Source organism: Sinocyclocheilus rhinocerous, unplaced genomic scaffold (assembly GCF_001515625.1).
Source record: "Sinocyclocheilus rhinocerous isolate Xijiao unplaced genomic scaffold, SAMN03320098_v1.1 scaffold1385, whole genome shotgun sequence".
Classification (NCBI taxonomy): Eukaryota; Metazoa; Chordata; class Actinopteri; order Cypriniformes; family Cyprinidae; genus Sinocyclocheilus; species Sinocyclocheilus rhinocerous.
The window spans coordinates 532,366-553,694 of NW_015657989.1; the positions used below are offsets into that span (position 1 = coordinate 532,366).

The following is a 21,329-nucleotide window of genomic DNA, read 5'->3' on the forward strand; positions in this document are numbered from 1 at the left end:
TGATCTAATACATCTGTAAAAGGCAGAAGTATGTTAATCTCTAGGATTAGCAGTTAATTTGAAGGCAAAATTAGGTGTTTTCAATCAGTGGGATGACTATCAGGTGTCAGTGTGTGTCCTGTTTTATTTAAAGAACAGGGATCTATCAAAGTCTGATCATGTTTGTGGAAGTGAATCATGACATGAACAAAAGAGGTCTCTGAGGACCTCAGAAAAAGAGTTTTTGTTGCTTATCAGGATGGAAAAGGTTACAAAACCATCTCTAAAGTGTTTGGACTCCACAAATCCACAGTCAGACAAATTGCATTCCAGCATAAGATCCTTCCCATCTGTGAAACGTGGTGGTGGTAGTATCATGGTTTGGGCCTGTTTTGCTGCATCTGGGCCAGGACGGCATGCCATCATTGATGGAACAATGAATTCTGAATTATACCAGCAAATTCTAAAGGAAAATGTCAGGGCATCTGTCCAAGAACTGAATCGCGAGAGACAATGGTCATGCAGCAAGACAACGACCCCAAGCACACAAGTCGTTTACTGCAAGCAATAGTATCAATTTACCATCCAGTAGGGACTTTTTCTGCATTGTTTCTTCTTTTTTTGTATCTTTAGAGTTAAATACATCGTTGTATTTCCCACAGGCCTGTTCCTGATCTGCCCAAAAAGTCTTTCTTCTCATTTATTAATGATGAATTCATTGAAAGGAGGAGAAAAGGTCTTCAGAGCTTCTTGGACAAGTCAGTTCTAGTGTTTTATTTAAAATCTTCTGGTGCTTGCTTGCTTACAAAGCATTTTAAAAAACGAGAGAATTAAAAATAGCAAATAAAATAGTACAGAAATATTCATTTTAACACCAAACTTTCGTCTTTCTATACAGAGTGCTGCACATGACGGTATGCCTGTCAGATAGCCAGCTCCATCTTTTCCTGCAGACTCAGCTTCCTGTCAAGCACATTGAGGACTGTGTGCAGGGTCACACCCCTTACACTGTGACAGAAGCCATTCTGACTTACGCTTCCTCTAACCGTGGCTGGGTGCAGGAGGAAGGGGGCGGGGCCCAAGAATTATGGCCTACCCCTGTTCCATATGAATCCGCAGAGAGGTAAAAACCGGTCGCAACGACATAAAGCACATGATGATGTAACATTAAGATTACCTTCTCCTAATGATATACATCTCTTTACAGCCCTGCTCCTCACCTCCCTTCATTACAAAATCCAGGAGCCACATCTAGCGGACCTTTAAATGAACTTACAGATGTTTCAGACTCCGAGTCGAGACCGAGTGATGCAGAACAGACTGCACTTGACCTGAAGCAGGGAATTGGCCATGAGCAGCTGCCTCAAGAGGGAGAGAGTTACATTACATTAGTAGTTGAAGTCCACCCGAACCTTGTTGTTTCTGTTGAAACCGAGGAAGAGGATGGACACATTGGATCAAAAGAAACGCAAAGGCTTGATAAGGATGCCAAAGATCTACAAAATTATGATTGTGACTATCTTGCTCCACAGATAGATGGACTGATTGAAGACCAGATTCAGCAAGGAGATGCATGCAATGAAGAAGATCTTGAACAAGAAACGACTGTTGTTGAAGATGCAGTAGATGTTACCTCAGTAGACGGAGTCATCGAGAAAAAGATTCCTGATGATTTCAGTGAAGTGAAGAAGGGAAGTCAAGATATTGGACTTGAACAGGACAGCGATGTGAGACGAGCCCCTCATGAAGAAGATCCAGGAGTAAGGATCCATAATAATGAAGTTACTATGGATCTCAGTGCTGTCGAGGAAGACAATGCTGAGAAGGTACTTGAAACCGCAGCTACAACTGTAGAAGATGTTGCACTCCATGATGCTTTTGAGGAGAACACGCCAGATATTGAAGGTCAAGATAAAGCTGGTATAACAGAGGAACATGCAACCCAGGAGAATGGAGTCAGTGATGAAGACTGCAGCGAAGATGCTGCTGTTCAGGAAGAGAATGAGGTGCATGTCGGGGAAGTGAACAAGCTCAATGCAAAATGTTTTCAGCCTAGCAGTGCCATTTTGATACTTGAGGGAATTGAGGAAGCAGTGAGCACGCAAATGGCCCCCGTGACAGAGACTGTCAGTAACCTTGATGCAAATACTGCTGATGTCAACACGCTTGTTTTACACGCCATAGAGATTGATTCAATGCAATGTCACGAGACGGACAGTCATATAATCATCACTACCCACCAACCAGATACTAACTAATTCCCATGGAGAATTAGTACAGTCATAGATTGGACACAGTGTTCAAAGAGTCCTCCCTTTGGCTCTTTCCCAGTTATCATCCAAGACGTTTTTCTACTGTGATCTCAAAATGAGTGAGTGCATGTAACTATAAAGGGAGGAACACGTCTTTTTTTTTTTTTTTGCATTGATCCACTGTGGATGTGTTCAGACTGTTTACAGAAGATACACTGAATTTTTCCCCACAAACAATGTGAACAAACAGAGATAATGCACTGACTAATGTGCCATTCAGGATTGTGAGCAAATTCCACATGCAACGAATAGTTATGAATCCATGGTAGTGGGCGAGAAAAAGCAGTGCACATCGCTATGGCACCTTGATTCTAAAATTCACCATTCTTAATAAAAATATTTCTATGTTTGTATGATTTTAGCAACAGCAATTACCCCGTGACATGTTGCTGATCTATTTGAGCATTTTCAAAACCCGATTTTAACTGACATGTCACTTTCTAAGGCACTTCCCTTTTTTTTCATCCAACTGTAAAAGCATGTTGCTCACAGATGTTTGCTCTACTGGAACTTTGGATAATGTAAGGGATAGTTCACCCCAAATTGAAAATTGTCTATATTTATTCCCCCCTTAATGTTCTTCCAAACCTGAATGACTTTTGGAAAAATTTTCCAATATTTGGAAAAATGTCTGTTTTTCTGTCCAATGTTGTTGTGGACCCAGTTGAATTTCATTGTACAGTTGAAACATTCTTCAAAGTATCATCTTTTGTTTTTAAATTATTTTCATGAGGGAAGTGGAAAATCATGAGGGTGAGTAAATGATGACAGAATTTTCATTTTGGGGTGAACGATCCTTTTATTATAATTAAAATGCATTGGTATATTTAGTGTAGGTGGCTAATGGCTGTTAAGATTTTTTTATTTTTTTTATATAATTTCAGGGTCTTTGGTTTTTAATTTCCTTGTAGCTTAATTTATGTTCAAAACACTAATTTCCATACAGAAACTTTATGAGCTAAGGAAAATAACCCAAATTTGTAAGAAATTACAGTGCACATTGTTTACAATGATAATGTATTTTATTTTCCCCATCCTAACTTAATGTTGCACCAGGTCAAGTAGGCTGCTCGTTGACTGTTCTTCTATATTCTGCTGTGATGTTGTGTTTAGTGGCTGCTTGTAATACTAATATGGGAACAGAAATGTACTCAAAAGGGAATTGCTTGTTGATTAATAGGAAAGGATACTTCTTTATTTTCTCAGATAAGGTGATCTCTTATCACACACAGGTGTTATTTTTTTCCCCGAATCAGCACAGCAAGACAATTATGAATGCACAGTAGCATTACAAATTCAGAGCATCCTAAATTATTTGTTTTTTCAAGGATTTAAGTTAACATTTTTAACAGTATGAGGTTCTGTATCTTATTTTAAGTTGGGAATAGTATAAGAGCATCTCAGTTGGCGCCACTCGTAATGTGACATTTTCATGTTCATTTGACAGAGCCACATCTGTCGGCCTAGACTTCATTCTGCATGAGTGCCAGAGCATGTGTTCATCACTGTATGTATGTTTGGATTCACCAATGTGCTTACTAACAGCAAACGAATAAAGAATGAGGTTGAAATGAAACTCAATGTCTACTAAGGGAACACGTTGGAAACCATGAGTGAATTCACAATACCAAAAAATAACAGTATTTTAACTGACCAAATAAGTTTAAAAATGCCATTGGATAGTTCATAAATGGGAGCAGCCAATGGAAATTGGACTAAATCTAAAACTGCATTTTAAAATTTGTTATTAATGTAATATTTATGTTCAAATGTATGTGAAAGCATAAATTGGATATAGAAATGTTTGTCATTTAATTTCAGAAACAATTTTAGATTCATGTCAGAAATCCTGGTAATATAATTTTTTTTTTTAATCAGTCATGTGATAAGTTGATATATTTAGTAATTAACAAAACAATACTGTCAGTTTCTTAATTATTAATCAATCCAATAATAAGTTATGCAGTTACAGTTATGGCAAAAGTACTACCACAAGATGGAGACATGGTATCAAACTAGGGAAAGTGAAAGTCATTCCCCATTTTGTCATTTATATAAAACTCACAAGATAAATTAAAATATTTCCATCTATATTTATTTGCATCTCATACAATCATGTATTTTAATTGTCTAAAATATATACTCTTTTAAGATAATTTCATATTGTTAAAAAATAGAGCTGTCAAAAGAATGAAACAGTTATTAATCTCATGATTTCTTTAGAAATATAAAGATCAGTAATTGTGATTACCCCCTTACAGGCCCCTGGGGAGTGACCCCAGTTTGCATAAACTGCTTAGACTAGTCTTAAAAAGTTAGTCATCTAATTTGTTTTCTTCAAGACTGGTTATAATTTTTTTAAGTCAGTTACAAAACGTTAGATTGGCCCAATTTGAGTCAGAAAAGTAAGGCTGATTACCTCTTGCCTAACTGCTAGTTGGTTAAACTATTTCTTAAGACACAGTCTTAACATAGTGGCTATGTTTATGCAACTGGCCTGGTCTAGCTCATAATGAAAAAGCAGAATTTAAATGTACTGCAACATCTTGGAATCAATAGTTTCCTGTTACACAGCTTTAGCATTTCACATCAACAACATATCTTCTTAGTAATCTAGTGTGGTTTTCTGGGACACTGCGTTCAATATTTGAACTATGCTCTTCCCAGTGTAGGAAAAAACAGTGCTTTCAATATGTTGATGTGATCTAACCCATTGACAAACAGTGCTGAGTTCAAGGCTGAGCCCGACTGACCTCATTTTAAACTGTGACATCTGCAGGCGGAGTTGTGTGGCTGGCAGCAGGGGACTGCAGCCGGAATCACGGTGTAGTCGGCCAATGATACCTTATCTGTGGCGATGTCCCATAGCAGAGCCTCCCTCTCTCTCTCCACTTCCTTCAAGACAGATCTGTACTCATCACTCTCAGGGTTCAGAGGGGTCTCCTCTGCCTCGTCCTGTGAGAGGTCAAATATCAGAGGGGGGTCGTGATACTGCTGTTGTCCACTTCCTCCACCGCATGTCACTGATCCACCTGAGAGAGCACATCAGAACCATTAAATCAACCAATACCAGCGTAGTAACACAGTCATTTTAAAAAATGCCATTGGACAGTTCATACATGGGAGCACTCATAGATATGTATAGGTAGATTCCACATTCCATGTTACACTACATTTTTAAACAAGAAATAATTAGTTTAAAATATGTCTATTTATTTGTCAATTTTAAGAAAATGATATTTCTTAATTTATTTCACCGATACATTTTTAAACATGATTGAAAAAAATGTTTAAAAGTTTAAAATGTCTATTTATTTATCAATTTAAAAATGTGATTTATTCATTTATAATTTACTGTTACATTTAACTATATTTTTAAACGTGAATTAAATAAATACTTTAAAATGTTTATCAATTTAAAAATTTGACTTTTTTGATTTATGTAATTTTGATATGTGTTATTTTGTATTTTATTCTTGTTAAAAATCAATAAACATTCAGTTAAAATAAAAATGTGATGTTTTAGTTTATTATTTTAAGGTTACATTTAACTGTGTGAATTAAAACATACATTTAAACGAATTAAATCAACTGTTTAAAATATAAACAAAAATATAAAATTAAATAGTTTAAAATAAGTCTGTATTTGTCAATTAAAAACATTAATTCGTTGAGCAGAATGTCGGTTATATCAATGCCGTCATAGCGTCGATCTGATGGTGGTTTTACACCAGCCAGGGAGAGGATAGTTGGAAAGATGTCCAGACCACTAAGGAGTTAAAGCCAGTCGTCATTCAATGAAAACAAAACAATCATGCTACATAATGTTCCAGTACCTCAGCAGGGCGCTGCTGGTGCTGTTGGGTTTGATCTTCTTAGGCCATGCGACCACTGTGGGAACTCTATGACCTCCTTCCCATGTGGTTCTCTTGGCTGAGCCACCACCTGCTCCAAAGAATGAAAACAGAGTATTACATGATAATTCAATTAGTGGGTTTGTTATCTAAAACAACTGAGGAGAAGTCATAAGTAAGCATGAAATCTGCACCACAGAAAAAAAAAAAAAAAACTTCATTCATGAAATATCTTTAGGTTAAAGATATAACACCTTATAATATTTTCAATAAAGGAGACTATAAAGGTAAACATTTTATATGACAGTTTCTTCATTACCTCTGCTTGCCTGCCACTTTCCAACAAAAGGCCCAACATGCCCAGCAAACTGGCATTTCTGCTCCCACGGGCCATTGTCACCTTAGAAATTGATGTTTCATTGTATTGATAGTAAGCAAATTTTTAACTAAAACAGCTTAAAGTGTAATACGTGTAAAATAACTCACCAGTGAACCATATTAATGTGTTTTCCAGCTGCTCAGTGCTGACCGTCTGCATGATTGTCCCCACCATAGAGTCCATGTCACTGAGACTGGCTGTGTAAGGGTCTTGTGTCGTAACATTTAGGAAGGAGTTATGGAACAGTGGGACATGCATGTGAGCAAGAGTCACATACAGGAGGAACGGCTGCTTCTTAGAAATGCTACACAGACACATTAACACAAAACATAAGATATTACCCAAACTGTACAAAAACAGAAGGATACGTTTGTTACAGAGAGGCACAATGTAGCGGTACAATTGTGAAATATTACAGTTTAAAATAATTGATAATTTATTCCTGTGATGGCAAAGCTGAAATATCAGCAGCCATTACTCCAGTCTTCAGTCACCTGGGGTCTCATTTATAAAACTCTCGGTAGATTTCATCCTAAAAGTGTACGTACGCACAAAAGCTAGATTTTGCATACGCACAAAAGTTTTCAGATTTATAAAACCTGCGCAAAAATCCCTTTATACTGTAAATCCCAGTCAGGGTAAGATTGTGCCTACGTGCATCTCCACCCCGACTCCTCCCCAAAATCACCATATATGGAGCTTACAACGCCTTGTTTTACTATGCATAACCTCATCTGCATATCATTTCCATGCACATTCCATCCACGTGACACAATGTTTAACACCTTCAAAGGTACAAGACATTAAAGGCAGGGTATGTGATTTTTCAAAAACACTTTAGAAAACTGATTCGGGCCGAATAGCAAAACAAACTTGTAGCCAATCAGCAATAAGGGGCGTGTCTACTCGTGATGTGGAGGAGAGCGCGTTCAGTGCATGGGACGGACATTAGCCGAGCCGAGCGACAGAAAGATAGAGATGGCGGATAAAAAAACAAAAGAGGAAAACGTCTGCGGAGCATATTTATTGCAGTGTAAATACAATTGTCTGACTCGCGTGTCATTGACAAAAGTATTTTAAAAAGGAAATGTGCAAATCTTTCCGTTTTCTTCAAGTTGTATCCTTCAAATACAGTGGTATCTTTCATAATGTTGTGGAGATGCCTTCACACGACATCAACACGTGCAGCTGTGGTTGTACAGTAGCTATTATCACTGGACCTATTCAAACCGGACAATGGACCGTTCGACCACTGAATCCAGCAGTGTCCGCTATAATATCGAAGTAAGTGTGCATCATTGATCATTGTTCTCACTAAAAATATTTTCTCATAACATGTGATCTGCAGTTTAATTTAAAGATGAATTATTGTGCGCATAGCACTCCTCGCTGGCATTAAAACATAGCATGCCACAAGAAAAGTGATCAAGCGCATCCAATAGGCTATGTCTAAATTCATATAATTTTGGTTTAACTTCTGTGTAATGACTATGTAATTTCAGTTATGTAATTTCTCCATTAATGAGAGTGGAATATTTAATGTAAATGTGTATATCGACATGAAAACTGAGTTTGAAATCATTGTTTACTTCATTACTTTTCTCTCTCCAGGAAAAAAAAAAAGTCCGTACGCATGGGTCAGAGTTTGCATGCAAGGTGCGCAAATTTTCCAGTCAAGTTTGTTTTTATAAATCCCACCTTTTGCGTAGGAAGTGGCGTACGCCTCTTTCAGGGCAGGTTTTGTGCGTACGCAACGGTTATAAATGAGGCCCCTGATCCTTCAGAAATCATTCTGATATTTTTGTGGAAACCGTGATACATTTTTTCAAAAGTCTTTGATGAAAAGAAAGTTAAAAAAAACATTTACTTTAAATAGAAATCTAACATATAATTGTCTTTACTGTCACTTGTGATGAATTTAATGCATCCTTGTTGAATAAAAGTATTAATTCTCTTTTTTTTTTAAATAAACTGACCCAAAACTTTTGAACGGTAGTGTATTGGTATCAGTTGATAATATAAATTTAATTGTACATGCTCATTTACTCTGTTTACAGTTAGATTACCTCTGTCGTCATCTAATGCCCACAAACTGTTAACCTTTAAAAACACTAATAATTTAATAACAAAATGAATATCCTTATTTCATACAGTTTTATAATATTGTGATGCCTAAATTCACTTGTAGAATTTAAAACAAAAGTTTGCATTTTTCAGTGTTTTATTTTTAAAATGTTTTTTAGACAAAATAGTATACAATATATAATAGTATATAATATACAAAATAACATTAGTATCTGCTATTTATTGATTACTGGCCCTAACATGAAAATAATTGATTACATTTTAATGTCAGTATATTATCTATTGATTTAAAGAGATTTACGCGAGGACTGCAGTGATGCTAGCTTTGAAACAGTAACAGGTCTCAATTGTCTGTACGAGTACACAGCTGAAATGACAAATAGATGAGACTTGGTTGCACACAGCCCAACAGATGATGATCTATCCTTGGACTGTGTCAAAGGTCAACACTGCAACTTCGCCTGCCCAGTAAACTTGTTTACAGACTAGAGACCTTATATTGACTGAACAAAGTCCCCTGCGAGTCGCAAAATTGTTTTTATAATCCATTTTTAATCAAGAATGTTTTTGGCTTCACACGTAATACTGAGCCTAAAACCTGTTTAAGACCATTTGATTTCACATATGTTTTACCAGGAAGTTCAAGAGGTGTAATAACAGTAATAATAATATGAATAGTACACAATTTTGAACAACAACAACAACAACAAAATAAACAGAAAGTACGTTATTAGAAATACTCATACACACAATTTGCCAGAAGGCAGACTATTATGAAAATGAGCTCAGGTCGGTATTGAAACCAGATAGAATATATGTATATAATCATAGAAGTGGTGAACGCACCTGGCTGTGAATATCTGCTTGACTGCCGCTGAGGCATATCTGTTTTTAAGGCTCCATGTGTCCAAGGGCTGTTCAATTATTGTCTCATTTTCAAACAGAGGTAATGCCACTTCAGTGTAGCATTCTTCATGCTTCCTGTTGAGTGAAGATTTGACATATTTCAGTAAACATATGTGACGTATACAAAACCTCAGGCTATAAGGCATCTGATGTGTGTTTAGACTTGGATGATGACCTGGATAGCAACACAAACCTTGTAGTATATTGACTGCGGACACAAGGAGGACAGCTGGGAAGGTCGAGACCTGGTTTGTCAGTGCAGCCCATGTCGTTACTATAAGGAATACCGAAGTAATAGTCAAAACCTGTAGTGTAAACACACAAAAGTGAGCATTTCCTAATGAAGTAGCTTAAAATAAATGTATAATGTTAGGCAATAATTACAATTTATATATCAAAATGTAATTTAATATGGAAAAAATTAACTCCATGTCAAGAAAACTTTTATTAAATAAATAAACAAATACATTTGAATGAAGTAATATAATTTAATGATGTTTAATAATACATTTGTATTTCACTGTTTTAAGTAACATTTTCATCACTTGAAATATAATAAATGTGAAAAAAAACTATAAAAACCTTATGCTGTCAAGGAAAGACGTAAAATCTACAAATAAAAACGAATTCAAAAAAATAAAATATTAAGTTGCTGGATTTTACCTCTATGAACAGGATTGTAGGAACCATTGTGTCCAAGGTGCCATTTTCCTGTTTTAAAATCAATTTAAGTGCAATAAATAATTGGAATTGAAATATTATGACATATAATTAGTGTAGAGTTCATTGCTCTCAGGATGTTAATTGTTCTCTGCATGTCGCGTTTCTGGGCTTACCGATAATGGCTGTGTAATAACCTGCATCATGCAGGAGCTGAGCAAACGTTGTCTCATTGAGTGGCAGTCCTCCGACTGACCCCATTGCGTAGCCCATGTCTGCCAGTCAGGAGGGCAGCACGTGATGGTGAGCATGTGGAGGCAGGAGAGTGGAAGTCTGTGAATCTGCAAATCACCAAGGTCAAGGTTAATTTTTTTATATAGCACATTTAAAAACAACTAGTGTCTAGTATATTGAAGTACGTTCCCCTTATACTTCAAGCGAGAGCGAGGTATATGTAGGAGGAGTTTATCAGAGGATCTGAGAGTTCGAGAAGATTGTTGGTAGCTGAGAAGTTCAGACAGATATGACGGTGATAACGCTTTAAAAACAAATAATAAAATCTTAAAATGGATCCTATACTGCACCAGTAACCAGTGAAGAGATGCTAGGACCGGGGAAATGCTTTCCTTTCTCCTAGTGCCAGTCAGTAACCTCGCGGCTGTATTCTGAAACAACTGCAAGCGATACAATGATGAAAGGTTGAGAGACGCATATAAAGTGGACTGCAATAATCTAGTCTAGAAGAGATAAATGCATGGATAACGGTCTCCAAATCCTTAAGTTCAGATCTGTGTCAAAAATCACACCTAAGGTTTTAGCAAAAGGAAGAATATTTGATGACAAAACAAAATCTAGATTACTAGTGATATCAGAGACAGCAACAGGAGGTCCAAAGACAACAATCTCAGTTTTGCTTTCATTTAATTGGAGAAAGTTTCTTGCAGTCCAGCATTTGATATCTTCGAAACATTTGAAAAGGTCAGAATAAGAGTTATCAGAGCTAAGAGGGATGTAAATCTGTGTATCGTCAGCATAACAGTGATACGAAATATTATATTTCCTCATGATAGAACCCAATAGCATATATGATCAAAATAAAATAGGTCCCAAAAGGGACCCCTGAGGTACCCCACGTGTGAGTGGTGCAGAGGGAGAGAACGAATTTCCAATCGTAACCTTTACTGATCTATCCTAAAGGTATGAAAAGAACCAATCCAATGCCATGCCCCGTTGACATCAAGTCAAATGCAGAACTAAGGTCAAGTAATCTTACCAGACACAAGCGCCTATAATTATACATAATCAAGCACAAAATTGTGTCATGCATGGACAAACTATAGGCTAATGATAACACTACCTTTTGCCCTTCAGCATTAATGAGTTCAGCCAGGGTGTTGGTGTGGAGTTGTCAGGCCTGTACACCCAGAGGTCACCCAATCCAATATCATCGGCTAGGATAATGATGAAATTGGGTCATTCCGTTACCCCAGTTTTGTCTTCCTTTTTAATATGGCTTTTGATGTGATGAATCAGTCCAGAGAACAGAAGCAGTAAACAGAATCCAAACTGTGCCATTTTTAAATGCTATATCTAAAAAAGAAGACATTTAAATTATGATTTATTTGACACAGTATTACTAATACTCTGATTGCTACTTAACATACTCAGACAAGAGGAAAAAAATAACTAGAAAAACAGCATGATTAATATTTTAGGCCAATCAAATATCTTCAACAGGGGGTCTACATAAGGGTTATTATAGTTAACTGAAATTAAAACTATTTCCAAAAAAAATAAATAATTTCGTTACTTGAAATAAAACAAATGTTAATTGAAATAAAATATTAAAAACTGAAACTTATTTCAACTCATTTCTCATTTTCATTTAGTTTAACTTGTACTAATACCTAATATGACTAAAACTAAAACTGAAATAGAAAATATACAGATACATTTAAAAATGACAAAACACACAACAACATTACTAAAACTTTAAAAAATAAAGTTAAAACAGAAAAATAAAAACAAAATATTAATTCAAATAAACAAAATATGAATAAAAATGAATATAGCAGGGGGCCAATTGATCTCAAACTCATAATGTTTGTGAATAAAAAGTGCATTAACTTGGACTTCCATTATAAAAGTAGTCTAAAGGGGAAGAAAAAGAATGATTGATACAGAAGGACCTGTGTACTTAATGTTAATGGTTTTTGTTTATTTTGACCTAATTTAACCCATTCATGAACATGCCTTGGCTTAGGATGGCTAGGGCTGCTGGGCCAGATTTCTATGATATCTATGTTTATATCTGTATAAGTGCTAGGTAACTATTAATATTTCATGTGTTAATATTGTAATGGGGTGTTGTTTGTTTTGTGTTATGTTATCTAATTTTTGTGTATTATGACCCCCTTGAAAACGAGATGATGCATCTCAAGGGATTTATCCTAAAGAATACATTTGCATATATATATATATATATACATATATATTAAACAAAATACAAGACTATGATAACTTAAATCAAAGTTAAAGTAAACACAAAGCAAAAGTATCGCTTACTGTTTAATTCTCCCTTCAACATTTAAACATATTAAGTCAAATTAAAATGTAATGCAGAGATATATGACTGTACATAATTAATAGTTATTTTAACAACAATGTAAAAAAACAAGAATCACTCTAATTACATTAATATGGTATGATATGGATATTTCAGGCATTTGATAAAATAAATATGTAATGTATCGTGCTCCATCTTTTTATCCACCAAGGGTTTCTCGACTTGAAGATTGAAGACCCCTGAATTACATAAATGTACTTTAATAATATGATCGGTAATGATTGGTCAAACTAACAGTACGCTAACAGTCACATAGGAACCAAACACTATCTGAGGTTGCAGTTAAAGCCCTCTGGATATCTCAGAGGAGAGCCTATTCACTGTTGGGTTTGAGCAGATCTTGCTGACTGTTATGTAACAAACTTTACCTAATGCACCACTCCGTTTAAAACATTCAGTATAGTCACTCCTGCAGCTCCACTTTACACTACGGTGGGGGAGAACAGACCGCATGTTCCTTTGACATTCCAGCTCAAGGGGAAAGGGGAGTTGCTGGCGTAGCCTTTCATTCAATATTGAATGTAATCCAATCCTCAACTTACTCAACAGCTGTAACCTCCCGCCATAGAGGACCTCAGTGTTGGAGACAGTGGAAGCAGCACATGGACTCTTTACACACCACCACAGTAGTGCAGTAACAATATTCCTCTCACTGACAGGAACAGGTAAGCACTCTTTTTTCGTTCTTACTGTTCAGTGTTACTATATATCAATGGTTAAGTGACTACTAGTACTAAAGTCTTAAACAACTGACATGGGTCAGGAAATGCGGCAAAACTGCATGCGCCCCAACATGCAGGAATACACAATTATATGTTCGTATATCAAGCGTTCTTGACCATAGAAACGACCACGTGGCAAGGAGCTGAGAAAACACGATCATGCTGGAATCATGATGGAGCAGGTGGTGCAAGATGGTTGGGGAAAAAAATACATCTGCTGACTCACCTTAATTTTGATAACGTGCAAAGTGATTTAGGAAAACACAAATGTTTTCAAACATGAACAAAATATTATTAAATTATTTACATTTAATATATGTTTAATGAATGTTTATTTGTGACAACATTATGCCATACAATTTGTTAAAGATGCTTTGAGGAGTTAAAGCAGTAACGTTTTTGACTAAGTTTTGTAGTCTGAATATGGTAGGAATGTTCTACAATAATGTTAGCTGTCGCTGTCCTAACACTGGGAAAGACTAAGAAGAAATTAAACAAACTTCAGATTCGAAATGCATAGCATTTAAAACATGCTATACTATGCTGACTTATAACAATATTATGAGACTGATTACACCTCACCTAATGCCGAGCGATGATTTCAATCAATGAAAATATTTCATCGTTGTTCTGCTCATCAGTTTGTTGACACTCATGTCCCCCCGCCCCTATCATGGCGTAACGGTCCCTCTGGTAACGCCCCTTGCGCTATATTGGTTATACCTGCTGTTTTTTTCCACTTGGTCAGTGGTTTATATTATAAATTTTATATGAGCTGTTTTTTTTCCCATTCATTTTGTATGAGATTTGCACATTTTTTTGCAACACTGTAAATGTATAGCTACAGCGTCAAACTGTGATTTGTGCGATTGTAGCCTATGTATTCAGCTTTTATTTAAATTTTTAGTTTTATTAATTTGCTTAATGTGCTTTTGTCATTTTTATTAGTTTTTGTTATTTTAAAATATTTCTATTTATTTTTTCTTTATTTTTATTTGAGTTTTAATTTTAATACGTTTCTAATTTTCATTATAGTTTAGTCATTTATATAAATATTAGAACATATATTGTGATAATATAATAAATATGATAAACTTATTGCAGCTTGATTTTAGTTAACACTAACAACACCAGTCTCTAGCACACATCAGATGGTCAACTAAATAGAAACCTCTGTCCCAAAACCTGATACGTGAAATAGTTAAACTAATTTAATAGCTGATATTGCAGTTGTTTGACATTTGAATAGAGCTGTTTATAGAATTATTAACCATGTACATTTGAGTTTTTCATCTTTAACAGTGTCTAATTTAAAATTCAACATATTGGTTGCATTGTGGAGATGTCTCTTTACAAGGATGAATGATCATGGTTATGTCCAAATACAGTTTATACTGATGGATCTGAGTGGCTGTAAAAGTTAATTCGCTTATTAACTTAACTATAGCTCACATTTGTCTTTGTCACATTCACAGGTCGCAGGTCAAAATGGCACAGTGGATTTTCCGACTGAAAGGTTGCCTCGGCTCTAAAGTGTACTCGGAGGTCCCAGATGGTGGTTGGGGTTGGATTGTGGCTGTGGCCTTTTTCCTGGTGGAGGTGTTCACTTATGGGGTTATCAAAAGTTTCGGGATTTTTCTCAAGGATTTAATGAGTGACTTTGGCGAGAGCAACAGTCGAGTATCATGGATCATTTCAATATGTGTCTTTGTTATGACTTTCACAGGTAAGGGCTGTAACTGTTACTTTAAATTTTGAAACTTTAAAAAACAACTTACTCCGCTTAGCTGCATGCTGACTCTCTTTTTTTATGGGTTAATTTCTGTAACTTTGGCATCCATGTCTATGGCCCTTCAGCTCCTTTATCATCAGTGCTGAGTAATCGATTTGGCTTCCAGCCAGTTGTGATGTTTGGAGGATTTCTCATATCTCTGGGCACAATCTCAACAGCATTCACCAGCTCCATCAATCAGATGTACCTCACTATTGGGATTGTGACAGGTAGGTAAAGCCTTGCACTATAAAATATATAGGTAAGTAATTTTTTTTTAAAGAAATTAATATTTTATTCAGCAAGAATGCATTAAATTGCTGAAGTTACAGTAAATACATTTATAATGTTCTAAAAGATTTATATTTCAAATAAATGCTATTCTTTTGACCTTTCTATTCTTTCACGAATCTTGTAAAAAATAAAAAATTATGCAGCACGGCCATGTTCAACATTGATAATAATAAGTAGTTTGATAAAATGTTGTTTGAGCACCATATAGATCATATTAGAATTATTTCTGAAGTATCACAGTGAAGACTGGAGTAATGGCTAGGAATAAACTACATTTTAAAATATATTAAAATAGAAAACAGTTATTTTAAATTGCTTGGTGAACATAAGAGACTTCTTTTAAAAAATACATAAATTAATTGTAAGAGAGCAAGAACAGAAATGTATGCAGAGGTAATTACATACCTGTATGACTCTGAAACATTGGATCTCTTTTCATTATTATTTTTTAATTAACTGTATTATGTTCGTGTTATAATTAAACACGCTCCAGGATTGTCTGTTAGTATAGACATTTTACAATAAAAAACTAATAATGTATATGTTTGCTTGAAAGGTTTGATTTACTAACTAAAAGCAAAACCAAGATGAACAAAGCATCTAATGATTTTCAGATGTCTCTTCCTTTCTGTAGGACTGGGTTACTGTCTGACATTTCTGCCAACCGTCACAATCTTGTCCCAGTACTTCAGCAGGCGTCGTTCTGTGGTCACAGCCATGGCCTCCACTGGAGAGTCATTTGCTATATTTGCTTTTGCTCCAGGTGAGGACAGGCATGCTCATCTTCAGTGTAATATCATCACATATTATGTGTCATTATGTTAAAATAAGTGTTTTATAATTGTAACACACAGAGTCAAACATACTGCTTTCTTGTTTCTGCAGCCTTCACAGCTCTTAAGAACTGCATTGGCTGGAGGTACACGATGGTGGTGATTGGAACGTTACAGGGCATCATTATTATCTGTGGGGCTTTGCTCCGTCCCATAGTCATCAAACCAAAGACTTCTCCAACAGGAACTGAGCAGAAGATCACATGCTCTCTTCCTGAAGAACAAATGCAAGGCTCTGTGAGCTCTGGAGATTCAGGTGTACAGTCACTTGATGAGCTGGAACAGGGTCTCAAATCTGGGAAGGAACAGGGAGAAGTGGAACCACTTCAGATCCCTCCAAAAAAACAGGGCATTTCAAGTAGAAATAAGCTCCTGGATTTGACTGTACTAAAAGAAGGCAGTTTCTTATGCTACTCAGCCTTTGGCCTTTTTGCAACACTTGGCTTTTTCGCCCCACAGCTGTATGTGGTGGAGCTCAGCGCCAGTTTGGGTACCGAGAGGGACAAGGCTGCCTATATGCTGTCAACAATGGCCATTGCTGAGATCTTTGGACGTCTCTCCATCGGATGGGTCCTGAACTGGGGGCGCATCAGGAAGATCTTCGTACTTCTCGGATGCGTGTCACTGATGTGCCTGGTGCTGGTGTTCTTCGCCGTGGTAAATGGCTTCTGGGGACTGGCGGTATGCTGTGTGCTTTATGGCTTCTTACTTGGGAACATTGCATCCACGCACATCCCAATGTTGGCCGAGGACGATGTCGTAGGGATCCAGAGGATGCCCTTAGCTGTAGGCGTCTACGTCTGTATTCAGAGCTTTGCAGGACTGGCAGGTCCACCATTAGGAGGTAAGAAGAATTAAATGTTTTACACTACCATTCAAAGTTTTGGGGTTGGTAAGATTTTTTTGTGTTTTTGACATTGAAATTAATGACTGCTTTCTATTACAATATACACTGCTCAATAAATTAAGGGAACACGTAATCATCACAGTAGAACACAAGGTCAATTAAACTTCAGGGATATCAATCTGTCCAGTTAGGAAGCAAAAGTGATTGAGAATCAGTTTTTCCTACTTTGGTGCAGATGAAAGTGACAACAGGTGCTCTGGAAAGGCAACAGTAACACAACCCCTAAAAAGAGAATGGTTTTGCAGGTGGTGGCCACAGACAATTGTATTCTCCTTATCCTTCCTGACTGATTTGTCTCAAGTTTTGGGATTTGTTAAGGTCCTTCTCACTACTTGTAGCATGAGGCAGTACCTGCAACCCAATCAGGTTGCACAGGTAGCCCAGCTCCTCTATGATGATCCATACATCATACGTCTCCTAGCACAGTTTCAAGAGCATGGAGGAAATACCGGGAGATGTGCCGTTACACAAGGAAAGAGACAGGCAACAACCCAGCAGCAGGACTGGAATCTGTTTCTTTGTGCAAGGAAGGAACAGGAGGAGCGCTGCCAGAGCCCTACATAACGACCTCCAGCAGGCAACTGACGTGCATGTTTCTGACTTAACTGTCAGATAATGACTCCATAAGGCTAGCAAGAGGGCCCAACATCCTGTAGTGGGAGCTGTACTCACAGCCCAGCACCATGAAGCTCGATTGGCATTTGCTAGTGAACACCAGAATTTGCAGGTCCGCCACTGGCACCCCGTCTCTTCACCGATGAGAGCAGGTTCACACTGAGCATGTGACAGACATGAAAGAGTCTGTAGATGCCATGGGGAACATTATGCTGCCTGCAACATCATCCAGCATGACCTTTTTGGTGTTGGGTCAGTGATGGTCTGGGAAGGAATGTCCTTGGAGGGTCGCACAGACCTCCACGTACTAGCCAACGGTACCCTTACTGCTGATAGGTACCGGGATGAAATCCTCAGAGCCACTGTCAGAACTTACGCTGGTGCAGTGGGCCCTGGGTTCCTCCTGGTGCATGACAATACCTGGCCTCATGTGGCCAGAGTGTGTAGGTAGTTTCTGGATGACAAAGGCATTGATGCCATTGACTGGCCCTCACCGGCTCTCATGCCATTGAAGCCATTGACCGGTCCTTCCCCAGACCTGAATGTATCGGAGCATCCGAAGCCACCAAGTAGCACCACAGAACCCAGGAGCTCACTGATGATGATCCAGGTGTGGGAGGAGACTGCCCAGAAAACCATCCGCCATCTCATCAGGAGCATGCCTAAACTTTGTCGGGAGTGCATACTGGCATGTGGGGGCCACACACACTACTCACTTACATTTTGAGTTGCTTTGATGAAATTCATGCACATCTGATCGGCCGGTAACTTCATTTTTTACCTTTGATTTTCAGTGTGATTTTGAATCCAGCTCTCTGTGGGTTGATGATTTGGGTTTCCATAGACCACTGTCACATAATTTTCTTCTCAACGAAGTACACAATTTAGTTCATTGAGATCCAATGTATGATTTAAGTGTTCCCTTAATTTTTTTTAGCAGTGTATTTTAAAATGTAATTTATTTCTGTGACGACAAAGCTGAATTTTCAGAAGCTCGCATGTCGCATGATCCTTCAGAAATCATTCTAATATGCTGTTTTGGTGCACAAGAAACATTTATTATTATCAATGTTGAAAACAGTTGTGCTGCTTAATATACCATGCTATATTTTTCAGGATTCTTTGATGAATAGAAAGTTTAAAAAACAACATTTCCCTCTCAAATATTCTAGGCGTCCTTGTGGATGTTACACAGAATTACAGGGCTGCATTCTACTCCTGTGCTGCGGGAATGGGACTAGGCTCTATCTTCCTTGGGCTCGTACATCCAGCTAAGACAGTTCAACTGTGCTCGAGGAGGGACAATAGACAAAATAACCCCATAGTAGAGCAAGTGTCCAAAGACAAACCAGAGGAATTCCTAGAAGTCGAAAATCAAGTTATCAAGTCTTGAAAAAAAGACTTCCTTTGTGAATTTAGCTGAACTTTAGGTATTATGAGACCTGGTGATAACATAGGAAAACTTTCACAACTATAACTAAAATATAACTACATTATGATTCATAATAATTGCTTAAAGGGTTAGTTCACCCAAAAATGAAAATTCTGTCATCACTGACGCACAATTAGGGTTTTTTCTCACATCGCCCAAGTGTTGTTTAGCTTCCGTTTACCATATTTTAGGTGCTCTATGTCTGTATATTTCATTGGTTTAGAATGGCATAGGAGTGTTATAACAGAATTTTCATTTTTGGTTGAACTAACCCTTTAAGATGTGCAAACGTTTATACACTGAGATCATACATGTGATTATCATAGTGCATTATATTAGCAGTAGCTGTCATGAAAACTGATTAGACTTGAAAAACACATTTTCATGAATGTTTGTAATACTAAACACTGAGACGTTTGTCGTTTAGAATTCTAGATGCAAAAGAAACAAACATAATGTGTAACAGGAAACCACATTTTCGTGGTTTTAGTTATTATGGGCAAGGGGTGATTACTGATGGGTAAAGCAATGACCAAAGATAATGCTGAATTCATCAACTAAGGTTAAACAATCTAAAATGTTATAGAAAAGGGTTAGAAAGAGGTATTTGATACTTTATTTTTAAAAGGAACCTTTTTTAATATTTTCAAAAGAGCGATGGATTGCTCTTCAGTACTTCAAATTCAGCTCACCTCAGGTCAGCTTTCAACTAGTATACTGCAACATCTGTCTCCTAAATGGATGCTGTTTATGGTGTTGTTTAGCCTTCCGATGCTCACGACAGTGTTCTGAACTGTGAATTACATTTCCATCTCTATTATGTAGAGATAACTGTGAATTCAAAGCTTTTCAGAGCTCAGGTTGATGCTACTGAAATGATGACAAAGGTTTTCCCAAAGTGATGCAATGCCAAATTCAAATGTGAGTGTGTCTTAAAAGACTGCTTCATCACTTACCTCTATAGTAAAACTACATTTGTTCTTGAAATACTGTCACATGACTTGAATTTCATAATGGAAAGGAATTATATTTGCTGTATGTTCAGTGGAATGTGAATATGTGGTCTTATGAGGTCTTCTGTTTCTGCACAATAGACACAACTGTTAGAATAATCTTCAAATCAGATTGAAAAATAAACATTTTTTTAGACTGTTGTCTGAATTGTTCTGATTTAACTAATATTTTAAAAATCAACAAAAAGAGAGAAATAAAACTTTATTTTTGATCCATACATCCATACAAACCAAAGCTCTTTTCAAGAATGTGCATACAACATGTCTCAACTTGCCTTGATACTGCTTGTAGGTCGCAAAAGATCATACAGGCTGGCTCATGATTTTTCACCTTCCAATATTAGTAAGCACATATACAACCAGTGTTTATACTCTTGGAAGGCTTGTGTGGGTTTTGAATGTTGTGCGGTGCTGTCAGCTCCCTCTTCAATCCAGTGTAATGAGGCCTGTAGAGTACATATTACAGTATCTACATTAAAATTCTGTAACATACTATACTGATTGATTCAAGTCAGTGATGTTCAAATGTTAAGCTACATCAGTTATACTGCTGCAAACTACAGTCAGCTATGGCAGGGTTTGGTCTTACCTTGTATCTGTCAGCTATTTTGAATCCAATGGCAGACTGTAGTTTACGCAAACAGATGGGGCAGAGGTCAAGTGGTCGACGGTCAGACTGACCGTAAGTGATTGGAGCCTTGCAGTTTAGCCACTGGCAGTGCCTCACACCAAATATATGTCCAATCTCATTCGTCAGGGTCTACCACAGACGCATAATTATTAGTTATGAACTCGTAATTGCGAGTTTACATCTCACAATTCTGACTTTTTCCTCAGAATTCTAAGTTTACATCTTGCAATTTTACTCCAAATCTTTTTATTGATGTTTTTTATGTGATGATACAGATTGGTGTAATGACGTAAAGGTAAACAATAATATA

The 21,329-nt window shown here is 36.9% G+C and overlaps 2 protein-coding genes and 1 pseudogene across 4 annotated transcripts in view; 2 read left to right on the forward strand and 1 right to left on the reverse strand.

Moving 5' to 3' along the window:
- LOC107721994 (uncharacterized) overlaps positions 1–3,025 on the forward strand; it is a 6,889-nt gene extending 3,864 nt beyond the window's left edge. For all 3 annotated transcript variants that reach the window (XM_016530222.1, XM_016530223.1, XM_016530224.1), the window contains exons 5-7: positions 642–737; positions 878–1,102; positions 1,187–3,025. In XM_016530222.1, the coding sequence (XP_016385708.1) occupies positions 642–737; positions 878–1,102; positions 1,187–2,237 (1,372 nt within the window). In that variant the 3' untranslated portion in view covers positions 2,238–3,025. The remainder of the gene's footprint in view (positions 1–641; positions 738–877; positions 1,103–1,186) is intronic.
- Positions 3,026–5,256: 2,231 nt separating this feature from the next.
- LOC107721982 (arylsulfatase G-like) lies at positions 5,257–14,165 on the reverse strand (annotated as a pseudogene).
- LOC107721990 (monocarboxylate transporter 7-like) lies at positions 10,456–20,493 on the forward strand. Its single transcript, XM_016530218.1, has 7 exons — positions 10,456–10,531; positions 13,351–13,466; positions 14,999–15,249; positions 15,381–15,524; positions 16,223–16,351; positions 16,474–17,265; positions 19,116–20,493. Exons 3-7 carry the CDS (start codon positions 15,012–15,014, stop codon positions 19,334–19,336), a joined length of 1,524 nt encoding a protein of 507 aa, XP_016385704.1. The 5' UTR covers positions 10,456–10,531; positions 13,351–13,466; positions 14,999–15,011; the 3' UTR covers positions 19,337–20,493.
- The last annotated feature ends 836 nt before the right edge of the window (positions 20,494–21,329 follow it).